Source organism: Bufo gargarizans, chromosome 1 (assembly GCF_014858855.1).
Source record: "Bufo gargarizans isolate SCDJY-AF-19 chromosome 1, ASM1485885v1, whole genome shotgun sequence".
In the NCBI taxonomy this organism is placed as follows: Eukaryota; Metazoa; Chordata; class Amphibia; order Anura; family Bufonidae; genus Bufo; species Bufo gargarizans.
This window is the reverse complement of record NC_058080.1, coordinates 233,126,808-233,142,925: the sequence shown is the minus strand read 5'-3', so window position 1 is coordinate 233,142,925 and position 16,118 is coordinate 233,126,808. Positions and strand designations below refer to the sequence as shown.

The 16,118-nt window shown below is 43.7% G+C and overlaps 1 protein-coding gene across 2 annotated transcripts in view; it reads right to left on the bottom strand.

Annotated features, from left to right (window-relative positions):
• SPATA5 (spermatogenesis associated 5) overlaps positions 1-16,118 on the bottom strand; it is a 382,760-nt gene that overhangs the window by 296,565 nt on the left and 70,077 nt on the right. For both annotated transcript variants that reach the window (XR_006390924.1, XM_044302228.1), the window contains exon 10: positions 5,217-5,371. Coding sequence is in view for 1 of the 2 variants with exons in the window: in XM_044302228.1 (XP_044158163.1) it covers positions 5,217-5,371 (155 nt within the window). In the remaining variant the exon portion in view is untranslated. The remainder of the gene's footprint in view (positions 1-5,216; positions 5,372-16,118) is intronic.

Here is a 16,118-nt window from a genome sequence, read left to right as displayed (position 1 = left end):
TACAATGTGATCTGATCTTCATCTAAGTCACAGCAATAGACAATCACAGTCTGCCTAAACTAATAACACACAAAGAATTAAATGTTACCATGTTTTTATTGAACACACCATGTAAACATTCACAGTGCAGGTGGAAAAAGTATGTGAACCCTTGGATTTAATAACTGGTTGATCCTCCTTTGGCAGCAATAACTTCAACTAAATGTTTCCTGAAGTTGCAGATCAGACATGCACAACGGTCAGGAGTAATTCTTGACCATTCCTCTTTACAGAACTGTTTCAGTTTAGCAATATTCTTGGGATGTCTGGTGTGAATCGCCTTCTTGAAGTCATGCCACAGCATCTCAATGGGGTTGAGTTCAGGACTCTGACTGGGCCAATCCAGGAGGCGTATTTTCTTCTGTTTAAGCCATTCTGTTGTTGATTTACTTCTATGCTTTGGGTCGTTGTCCTGTTGCAACACCCATCGTCTGTTGAGCTTCAGATGGTGGACAGATGGCCTTAAGTTCTCCTGCAAAATGTCTTGATAACTTGGGAATTCATTTTTCCTTCGATGATAGCAATCCGTCCAGGCCCTGACACAGCAAAGCAGCCCCAAACCATGATGCCCCCACCACCATACTTCACAGTTGGGATGAGGTTTTGATGTTGGTGTGCTGTGCCTCTTTTTCTCCACACATAGTGTTGTGTGTTTCTTCCAAACAACTCAACTTTGGTTTCATCTGTCCACGGAATATTTTGCCAGTACTGCTGTGGAACATCCAGGTGCTCTTGTGCAAACTGTAAACGTGCAGCAATGTTTTTTTTGGACAGCAGTGGCTTCCTCTGTGGTATCCTCCCATGAAATCCATTCTTGTTTAGTGTTTTACGTATTGTGGATTCGCTAACAGGGATGTTAGCATATGCCAGAGACTTTTGTAAGTCTTTAGCTGACACTCTAGGATTCTTCTTCACCTCATTGAGCAGTCTGCACTGTGCTCTTGTAGTCATCTTTACAGAACGGCCACTCCTAGGGAGAGTAGCAGCAGTGCTGAACTTTCTCCATTTATAGACAATTTGTCTTACCGTGGACTGATGAACAGCAAGGCTTTTGGAGATACTTTTATAATCCTTTCCAGCTTTATGCAAGTCCACAATTCTTAATCGTAGGTCTTCTGAGAGCTCTTTTGTGTGAGACATCATTCACATCAGGCAATGCTTCTTGTGAAAAGCAAACCCAGAACTGGTGTGTGTTTTTTATAGGGCAGGGCAGCTGTAACCAACCAATCTCATCTCATTGATTGGACTCTAGTTGGCTGACACCTCACTCTAATTAGCTCTTAAATATGTCATTAGTCTAGCGGTTCACATACTTTTTCCACCTGCACTGTGAATGTTTACATGGTGTGTTCAATAAAAACATGGTAACATTTAATTCTTTGTGTGTTATTAGTTTAAGCAGACTGTGATTCTCTATTGTTGTGACTTAGATGAAGATCAGATCACATTTTATGACCAATTTGTGCAGAAATCCATATCATTCCAAAGGGTTCACATACGTTTGCTTGCAACTGTATCTGTGATCTTCTATCCAGTTTAAAAAACAAAAACAAAAAAAACACAAGAACAGAAACTAGAGACCAAATATATGCAGTTCTGACATCTGTTTTTTATATAGATGCATCAGTTAAACTGATCAGTGTTTTTTTTAACTGATCAGTTTAACAGAAAGTAAAAAAAAAAAAAAAAAAAGGTGGTGTTAAAGATCTCTTGCTAAGGCCCCTTTCACACTAGCGTTGTTGAATTCCAGCAGGCCCCCAGGACGGAACTCAATACCGTAAAACTTTAACTCTAGTGTGAAAGTAGCCTTAGATGTGCCTTTATTTTAAATCATATCACTGCTTAGTCTTCTGCATACAGATTAGTCTAAAGTTGAGAGAAATGGACGATTTCGACCAAAACGAACGTTCGCTGGCAAAAATTTAACAATAGTCTTTTTAGCCACTCGATGACAGAGCATTATTGCCTAAAAAGATGTCGGCCGTGTTTAATATTTCCATCAGATAGACGTAGGAAAGATCTTTTGTTAAAAGAAAGATCGTTCAAGAACAAAAGATTTATTTCGTCCATCGCCCGACTTCACTGAATATGTATAGGGGCAGATTGAACAGCTGTAACGGCCAAGATGGACTAAAACTGCATCAGAACCATATGCGGCTAAAAAAAAATGCGTTTCACTGGGAAAACACATGCAGCCAATTACCACATTGCGGTACAACGTGAAATGTACGTTCAGTTTATTTGAAATATGTGTTTTCGGATGCTTTAACTGCACCTCACCTACTGTGTGTGACTATATCCGAATGAGTCAAATAATTTTACAGATAGGCAACTATGAAAGTTACGGTTTCCATTTCTGCTTCATCGGTCAAGACATTTAATATTCAAACAATTCACAGAATGGAAGCAGATGTAATTAAAATCACAGAAAAAGGCCAAACTTAGGGCTGTACTAAACCACCCAATGTTCAGGCAGTGCAACCGCCGATACATGATAACACATCCATTCGCACTCGTCTGTGCCAGCCTGATTACACAGGCCGATGGAAACAGCTTTTCATTGGTTGATCTATTAAAAAGCCAATGGCTGAAGATCACACAGTGTAATAGGGCCACCACTGACACAACGGCAGGAGAAGTCAACAATTCTCAGCAGGCAACAGACAAGACAGAGGGACATTTATTAAAGAGCTTATGCCTCAATTGTGGAGTAAAAGAGATGCACATTGCGGCACACGCCATATGTGCGACATAAATTGTGACTTTTGTAGGCTTCTCTGCACTTTTCTGGCAGTGGCAAGACAGGGCTTAGAGAGAGGGGGCATGGCTTTGCATGGCCACCATTTTTACTCTCATTCAGTAATAGTAACCACTACAAATCTCATTGTTCACTTCACTAGTGTCTAAAATAATATATGTGGGGCAATGCAAGGAAACAATGGGGGTCATATATTAACACCCCATACACCAGGTGCTTGGCCCCATTATGTCACTTTTTAACGCCCATGCGCCTAAATCTAGGTATAAGCCGAGCTTTTACGCGGTCCTTGACACTGGGGAGAAGGGAGGCAATTTGCCTCTGCAAATAACTCACTTTTATGCCAAGAAACTTGCGTAAATCACGGAAATCTAAATTTCAGTCTAGAGGTATGGACTGGTGGAGGACAATTTATGACGAGCTGCAGAAGTCTTTGATCAGTGACCCCCAATATTCCCCATGAGGAGAGCAATTTTCCATGAGGTATGTCATGTATATGACGTCATATAATTGTTTCTGTTATGACCAGCGGGTGAGAACCCGCTGCCCTACGTGACCAACTCCCTCTGAGGGCGATGTCTAAGGACACCCCTTGTTCTTCACACGATACCTCTGATGGTGAGTTGAGACTTTCCCGAGGGGAGTACCAGGAAATCGGGACCAGACTGTGAAGTTACTGGACTAAATTTCAAGTGTCATAGCAAAGGGTCTGTATACAGTACTTCCGTCTATGCAAAATGTTAGTTTTTCCTTTTTAATAAATTTGCAAACATTTCTAAAATTCCGTTTTCACTTCATATTATGGGGTATTGAGTGCAGATTGTGGGGGAAAGATTGAATTTGTTTTTATTTTGGCACAAGGCCGCGACATAACAAAATGTGAAAAAAGTGAAAGGGTATGAAGACTTTCCGAATGGTTTGAGAACTTCTTGTTATAGATATGCTTTTATTATAACCACAGTGGCCAAGTGGTTAACACTAGTGCAGGAATGGCCAACCTGTGGCTCTCCAGCTGTTGTAAAACTACAATTCCCACCATGCCCTGCTGTAGGCAGTCTGGGCATGCTGAGAGTTGTAGTTTTGCAACAGCTGGAGAGCCGCAGGTTGGCCATCCCTGCACTAGTAGAGTCCTAGGTTAGAATCCAACCAAGGACATCTGCATGGAGTATGTATGTTCCCTATGTGTCTGCGTGGGTTTCCTCCGAGTTCTCCAGTTTCCTCCTACACTACAAAGACATGCTTAGAAACTTAGATTGTGAGCCCCATTGGGGACAGCGTGTGTAATGACCAGCGTCACGCACAGGGAGGGAAAAGGGAAAGCCCTGCCCAAGGCAGAGGGAAAGGTGGTGACCCCTGACTCACCTTGCGGCTGGCACCTGACTGCCCTGATGTCCCTAGACGGGTTCCTCACCCGTGCGGCGATCACGTGCCTAAACCCTGGCTTTCCCTAAAATGAGCCCTAGATAGTGAACGGGCCGGTGGGATCGCTAGTCCGCACCACTGCACTAAGAGGGAAACACCAGGGAGAGGACAGACAATACAGACAAACACATAAACCCAGGTGGGCGACCACAGCAGACCACAAAGGTCCAACATGGATCCGGAGGGAAACGTTCTGGAACAACAACCAGAGAACGCAGCAACACAGCTCCAGTGGGTCAGTATAGAAGTCCAGGCAGGAAGCTCTATATCTGGCAACCAGAGAAGTGTGAGAGGGGAATATAAGGAGGTTGGGAGTGACAGACAAGAAACAGCTGAGTAGAAGGAGCTACGCATCCCTGAGTGAGCCAAAAAGGGTTGCAAAGCAAACCCAGAAAGCTACCATAAGGAAACAGCCCTATCTTACATAGAGCGCGCAGCCAACCGCTGTGAATCCCTGACCCCGGGTATAACGGAGTCAGGCGTGGTTCTTGACACCCTCGTGACAGCGTGATGCTAACTTCTGTAAAGCGCTGCGGAATATGTCAGCACTATAAAAGTGAGTAAAATGAATTTAGCAGCAAATTTTCAGTCTGATGGAATATGATGTATCTATAATGGGCCATTCACAGGTCAGCAAGTGTTTTGCGGTCCGCAAATTGCAGATCCGCAAAACACGGGCACCGGCCATGTGCGTTCCGCATTTGGCAGACCGCACACGGCCGGCACTATGATAGAAATGCCTATTCTTGTCCTTGGCTGCGGACAAGAATAGGACATGATCTATCTTTTTGGTGGTGCAGCTGAGCGGAAGTTTGGATGGACAGTACACAGCGTGCTGTTCGCATCTTTTGCAGCACCATTAAAATGAATAGGTCCGCACCTGTTCCGCATAATTGCGGAACGGATGCGGACGTGTGAATGGACCCTAACGGTGAGACTCATTAGCATACATTTGACAACATTCATAGTCCCTGCATTGAGGACAAGTTTTACTTACATTAGGCACATCCACGGCCACCTCCCGCATGGCACTGGGCCTGACATCATTCATCGCCTGCAGGAAATCATTCAGAGTGATTACCACTGAGCCAGCCACTTCAGTGTCTGATGGGTTGCACATTTCTTCTAGTTTTCTCCTCAGAGCTTTCAAACCTGCAGAGAAAGCCATTCAGTCATGCATTATGTTGCTACACAAAAATAATACACAAATAAAAAAATATGTATATATCATTTATTAATAGGCATTTAAAGGGAACTGGCCCATAAACTGCTTTCTAAGGATAGTAAACAGCATTAGGAAAGTTGCATCAGAATCTGTCATTTTTATCGTAATACTCCCTACTGTGTAATACATGGAGAGGACTCCTCCAGGAATCCTCTGCATTATTTGTGCTTTCTTGGCAGCCCTCTTTACATTACACTGCCGATCTGCAGAGTGGGTGAATAGGGGTGAGTATTATAGGGATTGTGCAGCGGAAACATACTGATATTTATCCTTAGAATAGGTCATCAAAATCAAATTGGCGAGGGTCAAACTCCCGACACTCCCGCTGGTCAGCTGTTTAAAATGGAGACTCGTGTGAGCGCTGCTTCCTCTTCAGGCTTACCTACGCGTCGCCTTGCTTGTAGAGGCAGTGCAGAGCAATTACAGCTACTCGTCCCATTCACTTGACCCCCGCGGATCTGATATTCATGACCTAACCTGAGGATGGGTCATCAATATGTACCCACTGCACAACCCCTTTAAGTTACAGATTCTGATGCAGCCTCCTTTACACTAGTCACTGCTTTCTGTAGCTGTTTCTGAGCTCACGTGACTGGAGATGGGCTGTGTCTTTGGTACTGTATCCTGCCATTACGAAATCTGATAAATTTTATATTTATTAGTGTTGGGCTCCCACGTTTAAGATACAATATATATATGACGTATACGTTAAACAGATGCCTTTGATGGACGCCATACTAAGCATCCACCATCATAGGGTTCAATTGTAAAAAAATAAAAATAAAAGTATCCATTAACGGATACTTTTTGGGATTGGCAGGATGGGAAAGCGTTTTCCCCAACATAAATGTTAAACAGGGGGGGGGGGCAAATCTATGCACACACAGCCTTAGTAGTCCTAAGGATTTGCACATACCATAAACCCATATTTAAGTATATTTGTCTGCTGGTCTTTGCTTTCATAAAGGTATATTGCAGTAATGGCTAACCTCCGGCACTCCAGCTGTGGTGATACTACGACTTCCAGCATGCTCCATTAATTTCTGTGAAGTTCTGAGAACAGCCAAGCAAGTGTACATCTTGGGAGTTGTAGTTTGACCACAGCTCCAAATGTCAGCCGAAGGTCCATGAAAAATATAAACCGCAGGACACACAAGCACTTTTTTTAAGTTGCCATTTGTTTGTTTGTTTGTTAAGTGGTGTTTTTTGTCTTTGTGGCTTTTTTTCTAAATCCAGCATGTTGTAGCTCTCAGATTTTTTTTAGGTGTTCATTCTCTGAAGGTAAAACGCCATGAGGAAAATGCTACTAGGCAAACACACTGTTTACAAAAACAAAAAAATACACCAAAAAGTGGCAAAAACAGCAAGTGGCTGAAAAAAATGATGCGTGTGGTTAATCTGGTAGTTTTTTTGGTAAACAGCTATGTGTGTAGAGACTCTTAATGTGTCCAGAGATGCTTTAACCTGACATAACGCATCTGGTGCCTACACAGAAAGGCTGGAGAGCTATAAAAGGGCATGCACACCTGCCTGAACTCCCCAGGCTCTCTTACAGGATCACAAATATTTGCAATCCAGACTTCCTGTAATGTGGCACATTCATAATGAACAGGATACGCTACAATATCAATAAAAACATTCCAGGAGGCCAGCTGGAGAAGAGAGAGCTCCAGTCTTCAGGCAAAGGAAATGCTACAAATATCTTCCCTATTGTGACCGCAGATCATATTTGAAGCTAATTATTTTATGAAGCCCAATGGCAATGGCAGACAAGTTCTAACGATACATCGGGCTCAACAGATGAATGCAAATTATGAACAAGACCGTGGCAAGAAAAGTAACCAAACTATTTTAGTCATGTAATACCCTATGCCTAGAAAAACTGCCCACTGCACGTAGAAGGGGTCATTTACTGTGACACCCTACACCTGAAACTCACCTAACAAAATCGCAAACTTGCAATTTGCAACTTTTATAATGCCCTTGTGGCTAAACGTAGGTGCAAGTGCCATCGCCTTCTGAAAAAACCTGCGGCAGAATCTGCCTCAAAACCTCCTAAAAAAAACTTTGTGTGAACCTACCCATGGAATATTTCTAGGATATGCTATCACTTTGTAATCAGGGAAGATTTCTGGAACCACTAGCTATTGTGAGAATGACGAGACTGTAGCGCTGGCTTAGTGATGCATTGCCTTCTATGGGTAGGTTCACACTTGCAATGGTTGCTGTCCGGCTGAAAACCGGCACCTATGACGGAAAGTGTAATGGTTCCATGGATCCCATTATAATCAATGGAGTCCGGAGGGAAACTGCAGTATCCAGTTAGGCCAGATCTGGTGAACACAAGTGTGAACCTACCCTCAGTTCTCCCAGCACTGCGGTGCTTCTGACCACTGGTTCTCTAGTAGAATTTCCCAGCACAGCAGATAGCTGAGAGTGCCACGCTTCCCTAGTACATTAACTCCGATATAGCATAGATGCACTGCCGCAAGTAATGCCGCTTACCAGATCCAGCTGACAGTGGAGTAGAATGGCCTTTATCATTTATCATCACTGACTAATGTATTGTTATTATCCATATTGCTTCCTTTGCTGGCTTGATCCATTTTTCCATCATATCATACACTGCTCCTTTCCATGGTTACAGCCACCCTGCAATCCAGCAGTGGTGGCCGTGATTGATCACTATAGGAAAAAGTGTTAGACATTGCGCACTCCTGCGGTCCTGGCCACCAGAGGGGCCGGTGCCTTTTCCTATAGTGTGCAAGCACAACCACCACTCCTGGACCAACCCCTGGAAAGAACAGAGTATAATGCCATAGAAAAATAAATTAAGCCAGCAAAGGAAGCAATATGGACAATCACAACACATTAGTAAGTGTCTTAATTATTCATTTTCTGTACATGATAAATGCAATTTTCTGAAGTGAGACAACCCTTTAAAGGGAAAGCTTTTCAATACTGATTGACATCCAAAGATAAGAACATGATGGTTAAAGTAAATGCACAATATGCCTATAAACATATATGAACTGTAAATCACCAAGGGGGGAGATGAATTCCTATTGGGTTGTTATTAAACCCACAGAAAAGAAAAAAAAAAAAAACGGATCTATTTATGTTTCTAAAATCCAGTTTCCTCTCCCCAAATTGGGGAATGAGTGATCAAAGCTTTCCAAACAAAGCCTGAAGTCATTCTAGTAAAATGTGCGTGCACAAGCCACTTCTGGGGTCATCATTGAGCTGGAAACGCTTTCTACATTGAGCGATAATAAAAAGCAGACAGGCAGTGAGAGCATGTATTTTCCTGTTTCCTTGTGCTGTTTTCATAATCATAAGTCTCTCCTCCCACATTACTCCAGTGCGGAAACCTGACCACACAAAACTTAATCGGATGCATCGGGCTTTACGACATTCCACAACAAACCTGCAGCGAATCTCCGATGTGCGTGCAATTGTATTTCTCCCCCAGACACACACTGCAGGGAAAATCATATGTCAACTGTAAGATCCGTAATCCTACTAGATTACACGTGCACAACCTAAATATTGTAAACAGACGTGGCTGTCCCGTGGCTAGAGTTTTCAAAGGGACTGCCTAATTCCAGAGATTATTCGGACTATGATTATTATCACATGACAACTAGAAAAATACAACTCTTGGTGCAGGCCGCATATGTGAAAATTAGGTATCAGCGAGATTTAGTTTTTCGCCAGATCGCTTATTAGTATTTGCATAAATGCAACAAAAAAAAACGGAGTAGCTACGGCCATGGCATAGTGGCACTGGATTTCATTGTCTTGTCTCTGCAAGAGAAAGCCTCTTTTTACCAGCCTCACCCGCCATATGCTTCTCCCTGCTAAAGGCAAGGAGAGACTGTAATCAGTGCTTGATCACTCATCTGGATAAAGGGTCCTAGCAGACAATGTCAGTGGAAAGGAATGCTTTACCCTCCACCCAAGCTTCTTACTCTCAGTATATCAATCAGCATATCGTTATGTGATGTCATCTGGTCACCAATCCTGGATCGGGGATTGGCATACGCCACTTTCTACAGTGCATACAGTTTGGATCTTGACCAGCCATTTATCAGTGCTCCATGGGAAAACCTTCCATAAGCTGTGTCCGAGGCATCTTACTCAGCCATTCCTCTGAATCCTATTCCGTAATGATGAGGGGGCAAACACCCCAAAACAGCTGCCTGTGGTTGGATATTTGGCTGGGCTAATTTCCCTTGTTATGTTCCAAGGTTTTTAAAAAGTTGGACACTGACTCTTAAATGCTAGGGAAGCTAAAAGATTTATACAAATTAGGACATCATCCTATTAGATGTATGCACCTGGACCCAAGTAAATAGGCCCTAAAAATGTTGCTCAAGTGCCAAAATCTACCATGCACAACATGCAACTTAGTTGGAAACAAATCTCATTGCTTCGCCAAAGGGCCATATGAGATGACCATGCAGGAACCCGAGCCTGTCAATCATGAAAGAGATGCATGGGCTGGCAGAGGAAGCAGGAGGAGCAAGGGTGCACCGGGTGGCTTGGGCATACCCTCAGTGCAATTATGTGCATTAAAAGTACTTTTTCTCTAGATGAAAGGAATGAACTGCTAAGTTAAAGAGGACCTTTCACCGATTATGACACTGTGAACTAAGAATACAGACATGGAGAGCGGCGCCCGGGGATCTCACTGCACTTACTATTATCCCCGGGCACCGCTCCGTTCTCCCGGTATAAGCTCCGGTATCTCCGGCCACTAAGTTATAGTAGGCGGAGATTTCAATCACTAAGTTATGGTAGGCAGAGTTTGCCCTTGTTCTGCTGTAGCGCTGGCCAATCGCAGCGCAGAGCTCACAGCCTGGGAGGTTATTTTCTCCCAGGCTGTGAGCTCTGCTATGCGATTGGCCAGCACTATAGAAGAACAAGGGCAGACTCCGCCTACCAAAACTTTGTGATCGGAGATACCGGAGGGCATAGCGGGAGAACGGAGCGGCGCCCAGGGATAATAGTAAGTGCAGTGAGATCCCCGGGCGCCGCTCTCCATGTGTGTATTCTTAGTTCACATTGTCATAATCGGTGAAAGGTCCTCTTTAAGGGTACAGCCGATTGTCGGGAAGGTCCTGGGCAGCAGAGTGTGGTTTAGACAGCACTCTCTGCTGCCCGAAAACAATGGTTGGGGTGTCCACACCATTTCATCTGAAGAACGAGTGTTTCGTTCTTTCATTAGGTGATCTGCAGCACCTTTAGACAGCCAGATTATCAGGAAGAGCATTCGTAGGAACGTTGGATCCTAATAATCAGCCCATTGCATGCAGAAACCCTCGAAATGCCACACTGCGCCAATTTGTGCCACTTTTTAGATACATTTTGGGTGCAGACACATTAGTAAATCTGGGTGATTGTGCCTGGTTCAACAGTGAATATCCTGGTGACAGACTCCATTTGAAAACGCTGCGGGGAAAAACTGCCAAACATTTGTGAGTCCAGCCTCAGAAAGCTTTGTGTATTCTGGAAGTTAGGAATTGTTCTAAAACACCAACGGTGAAAAGTGAAAGGCAATACATGTTATACACACATAATGCAAATACATCTAGTGCAATATTTACTATACACACAGATGGAGCACATCAAAGTGTACAAGCCCATCTGCCCCGTCAAGGTGACTTCTTATAGATGATCTATAAACTAAACAGATTTACCTCTCCTTGGGCCTCCAAAGGAGGTGAGTTGCTTTAGTGCAGTGATGCTCAACCTGTGGCCCTCCAGCTGTTGTAAAACTACAACTCCCCCCATGTCCTGCTGCAGGCTTATAGCTATAGGCTGTCCGGGAAAGCTGGGAGTTGTAGTTTTGCAACAGCTGGAGGGCCGCAGGTTGAGCATGCCTGCTTTAGTGCATAGGTCCCATGTATAAGAGGTCCCCTTGCCAGGATATACACTTCAATCAAAATGTATACCACGTAGCTCACATTTATGTGTTTAGTGAATATAATATTGGATGCAATTTAAACCCCAAATATTCAATGTTTGCAGAGTGCTACTGTATCTTGTGTTTGCTTTTGTATAGCAGCTACAGCGTACGTGCAGTTGTGCATGTATTCCACTTTGTAGGTTGTGCTAACATTGCTTCTTTCTAAATGTCTCGGCTAGCTCGAGTCTTTTATGATATCTTGTCCTATGGCCAGTAAACAACTAGGTGACTGCATCTTTCCACGTTCATGAACATACTAGGACCAAGACCATTTTGCTAATCATTTACATGTAACGTCTTCTTTTTCTCCATGCCAACAGAACGGTATCTGCTAAGGTTATCCAAGGGCTCCAGTAACTCATACAGCTATAGACCAACAGTATGAAGCTGCAGACATATTAGGCAGAAGGAGCTCCAAAATGAAGTTTCCTCTTGTATGCCAGAAACTGTGCAATGCTCAAAATACAGATACTTACAGAGCACTATTAGCTGACAAGTAAACTATGCCGTTTAATAACCTCCTCTGAGTTTTTCTTCAGGTCTGGATTTAATATTTGCTAGCTGCAATCACTTGAAAATCAGCTCTTTCCTTTAATACTTGTCCATTTGCCCCAGGTTACCATACTGAATGAGGATGTGGTTTTGTGGTTTGTTCATTCTCTTTCCTGGTAGCCTCAGATTTATTTGGATGTCTGTTATGTGTTATATGTTTTGTAAGGAGGCATAATTCTTTTCCGAACAATTATGGTTTCCCAAAATGTAATTATCCTTGTGTTAAATATGAATGCAACTCTTGAGGATGCAGAGAAGTCCTTAGGAACTGCGACATATTTTTGGCTGTTGAAAGGTTATGTGGGTGGATGTACACGCTTTCATAATTCTTTATGGGGCAGGAAGCTCTACTGTTTGTACAGCCATAATGTGGGATTGCCAACAGCCCCCAGCGTGTAAGGATGTAGACATCAGAAGTCAGGCAAGTCAGGCACACTGTCTACAGAAATACAATTCTGGTCTTTGCTGCAGGACAGCCCCCAGGCCTCTACCTCTTAGAATAGTCCCGGTGTAGTTGGCAGATGACCCATGGAGGTCAGAAACACCAGTGCAAAGCACGAGAGAAACAGGCAATACACACAGAAAGAACCAGAAAGAGTACAATTCCAAGGCAAACACAGAATACAGGCATGGAACGGAACTAGGCACACTGGCAGACAGAAAGACTTCAGTAATCTAGGCAACAGACTTCAGGAACCCAGGCAGAAAGAAAAACTTCAGGAACCCAGGCAGGCAGACGGACGGACTTCAGTAATCTAGGCAACAGACTTCAGGAACCCAGGCAGAAAGAAAAACTTCAGGAACCCAGGCAGACAGAAAGAAGCCGGCACACAGAAGACAGTCAAACTGAGCCTGGGGAACAGAGCATTAGCCGCCACACACAAACAGACGGATTAAAGCGTTTTACTGACTCTAGCAGGGCTAGAGGTCTTGGCAGGCTGTATGGAGACAGAGCAAGATCTCAATTGCCCAGGCAAAGTTGAGGAACAGAAACACAGATTATATAGCAGGTTGATCGCTAATTAGTCAAACAGGTGCACACATACACAGCAGAGCAGATTAACCCACTTAGTACTGCAGCTGAGGAGGGATACAAGCACAATGACTGAATTCACACACAGGCAGCCAAACACTGGAACACAAATTCAAATAAATCCTGGGTTAGGCCTATTTGAACAATTTATCTCCCAATCCACAGTGGTAAAACACATATTTCAAATGTTCCCTACACGGATCTCATAGGGCCCCAAGGCAAAATGTAATATGGCGCCACCCTGCCCAACCAATTTCCCAATATGTGTGTGTCATACACCCCCGGGCCAAAAGGCAAAAGCCAAAAGCCTTATTTTGAAAACCATCTCAATGCAGTTACATCAGACAACGGCAATTTATATACTGATATCCTGCTTTCCTTCACACAGATTATAAAACCGCCTGCCTGCCTCCACCAGTAGGAAGGGATGGCTCAGTGCACAGGAATTTATACTGTTACCATTGATATCAATGGAAGCTGTACATAATTTCTTTGCACTTTCCTCTCCTAGTGCTGGCTGCTGGAAAATGCATCGAATTTATGTTGTGAACAGGGGAGGCAGTTCATAAACAGAGTCCCTCTCACCTCCAGGCTCCATAGCAGAGGCATGGTCTGCCTTTTCATCCATAAGTAAGATAGCCCTATATCTATACACAACTATTTTCCTCAGTAGTCTCTATTATTGCAATACAACCCTCCCCTCTCACTACGTTTCACACCCAACACATCTCTCTAACACCCTGCTATTTCAAACTGGACACACATGGTACATTGTAATAATATCCATAAATAAGCAATTTTCAACCTCTCCATTTTCATTTTTCCCAGTTTTTCTCAATTACATTTCCTTAAAGGGGTATTCCAGTTACAGCAAGATATCCCCTATCCACAGTTACAGCAAGATATCCCCTATCCACAGGATAGGGGTTAACTATCAGATTGGTGGGGGTCCTACCACTGGGAACCCTACCGATCACGAAACGTGGGCCTCGTAGCCTGAGAAGCCCCTCTGAAATGGACGGAGCGGTTGGTCGGAAAAGCGAGCTCTGTCCGTTTCAGGTGGGCTCAACATGGCAAGAGGCCCACGTTCTTGAGATTAGTGGGGGTCCCAGCGGTAGGACCCCCATCAATCTGATAGTTATCCCCAATCCTAGGGGTCAGCAACCTCCGACACTCACTTCACTTCTATGGAAGTTCTGACAACAGCCAAGCAAGTGTGCATGCTGGTAGTCTTGGTTTCACCACAGCTGGAGTGCCGAAGGTTGCTGATGCCTGCCCTATCCTGTGGATAGGGGGTAACTTGTTATAACCGGAATACCCCTTTAATGAATCTGCATTTGTCCCCCATGACATTGAACATATTACTCAAATGTAATATGCATATCCAACTATCATTTGTTTATTTCTTCTACTTTTTCCATATACTACCTATGGACAAACATATTTATATACTAATTTTTATGTAATTATGTAGGCCGTGAAAAAAATCCTGGGACGGGACCGAAAAGTTGGCCAAGCTTTGTTCTGGATGGATCAATACAGAGATAGAAATGATAACATATTTCTAGGTGTGGTGGTGTTTTACACTATCTACTACTAGGGCACCAGACAACCCCTTGGCAGAGTGTTTACCAGATGCCTCTACACTTCATGGTAGGCATGTCACTGGCTACTTAGGTTAATAAAAATAATAATAATGGCTGCACACACATACAAACAATAAAGCTGAAAAATGGGGCTCATTCTAAATTCAAATAGTATTATAACTACTATAAATGGATCAATGGAAGCTCTTAGCACACATTTTGATCAAACTTGTGTCGGGCCCATCTACCAGGCGTCAGGGTGGCTTCCGCAGACGGGTCCCTATCACTAATATACCGCCTCTCTTGGACTTATCCAAGTCCACATTTCCAGGGCAGTGTAGGAACCAGCTACATTTGTACTTTGCTCAGGAGCTACTCAGGCTACTTAAGAGCAGGGTATATAGTACAGTTTTGGTGCCCTCTTATTACGACCTGGTCATGTCCGTCAGCATGGTGAGCTGAGACAAAAGAAAAGGGAAAAAGAATGCATAAACTGGAGTAAAATACATAAGACAAAAGAAACTTTCTGGGAGTGATATTTCATCATGTCATTTCCTCAATTAATTTGTGCTTGAAGGAAAAAGGCGTCAAATTACAGTTTGCGGGCCATCTGTTATGGCTTAAAGGGGTATTCCAGTTTTGTGATATTGATACCTATCCTCAGTATAGGTAATCAATTTCAGATTGGTGAAGGTCTGACTCTCGAATCCCCGGTGTTCAGCTGTGGCGCTAGTGCGAGAGCTGCGTCCTCTTCAGTGTTTACCTGCATGCCGTCTGCATTGTAGTGGCGGTGTAGTGTAATTACACTTTGCTCTCCAATTCACCTGAATCGGAAGAACAGCTGTACTTACACTGCACCACGACTACAATGTAGACGGCATGCAGGTAAACACCGAAGAGGACGCAGCTCTCGCAGTAGCACCACAGCCCCCAGACAGCTGAACAGCAGGGGTGCAAGAGTCAGACCGTCACCAATTAATGACCTATACTGAGGATAGGTCATCAATTTAAAGGCAATCTGTCATCATGATCTTGGATTACTATCTGGAGTAATATATGAGTAGTACTACAGATGAGGAGTCCAGATCGCCATTTTTTATTTTCCAACTGCCCCCAATCCCACCCATGCTGTCAGTTCTCAAAGCGGCACTGAAATACACAGCCTGGACTGCTGTGCTGTTCCAACATAATGGAGAGGACTCATGTGCGCATGCACAGTAGTCCTGACAATGTATTTTAGTGCAGCTTTGACAACTGACAGAGTGGGAATAGGTGGGCAGTAAGAAAATATAAAATAGTAATTGGACTCTTTATATGTACTACTACTCATATACTACCTCAGATAAAAGTCCAAAATGCTGGTGATAGACTCCCTTTAATGAAACCAAAATACCCCTTTAACCTCTTCACGATATCTGCCATACTTGTACGACGGATGTCGGGTCTTTAAAGATTGTGCCCACTGTGTAGCGGAGCAAACATGATAGCTAGCGGGGACCTGCTGTTTCATACAGCAAACACCCGAGGCTAAT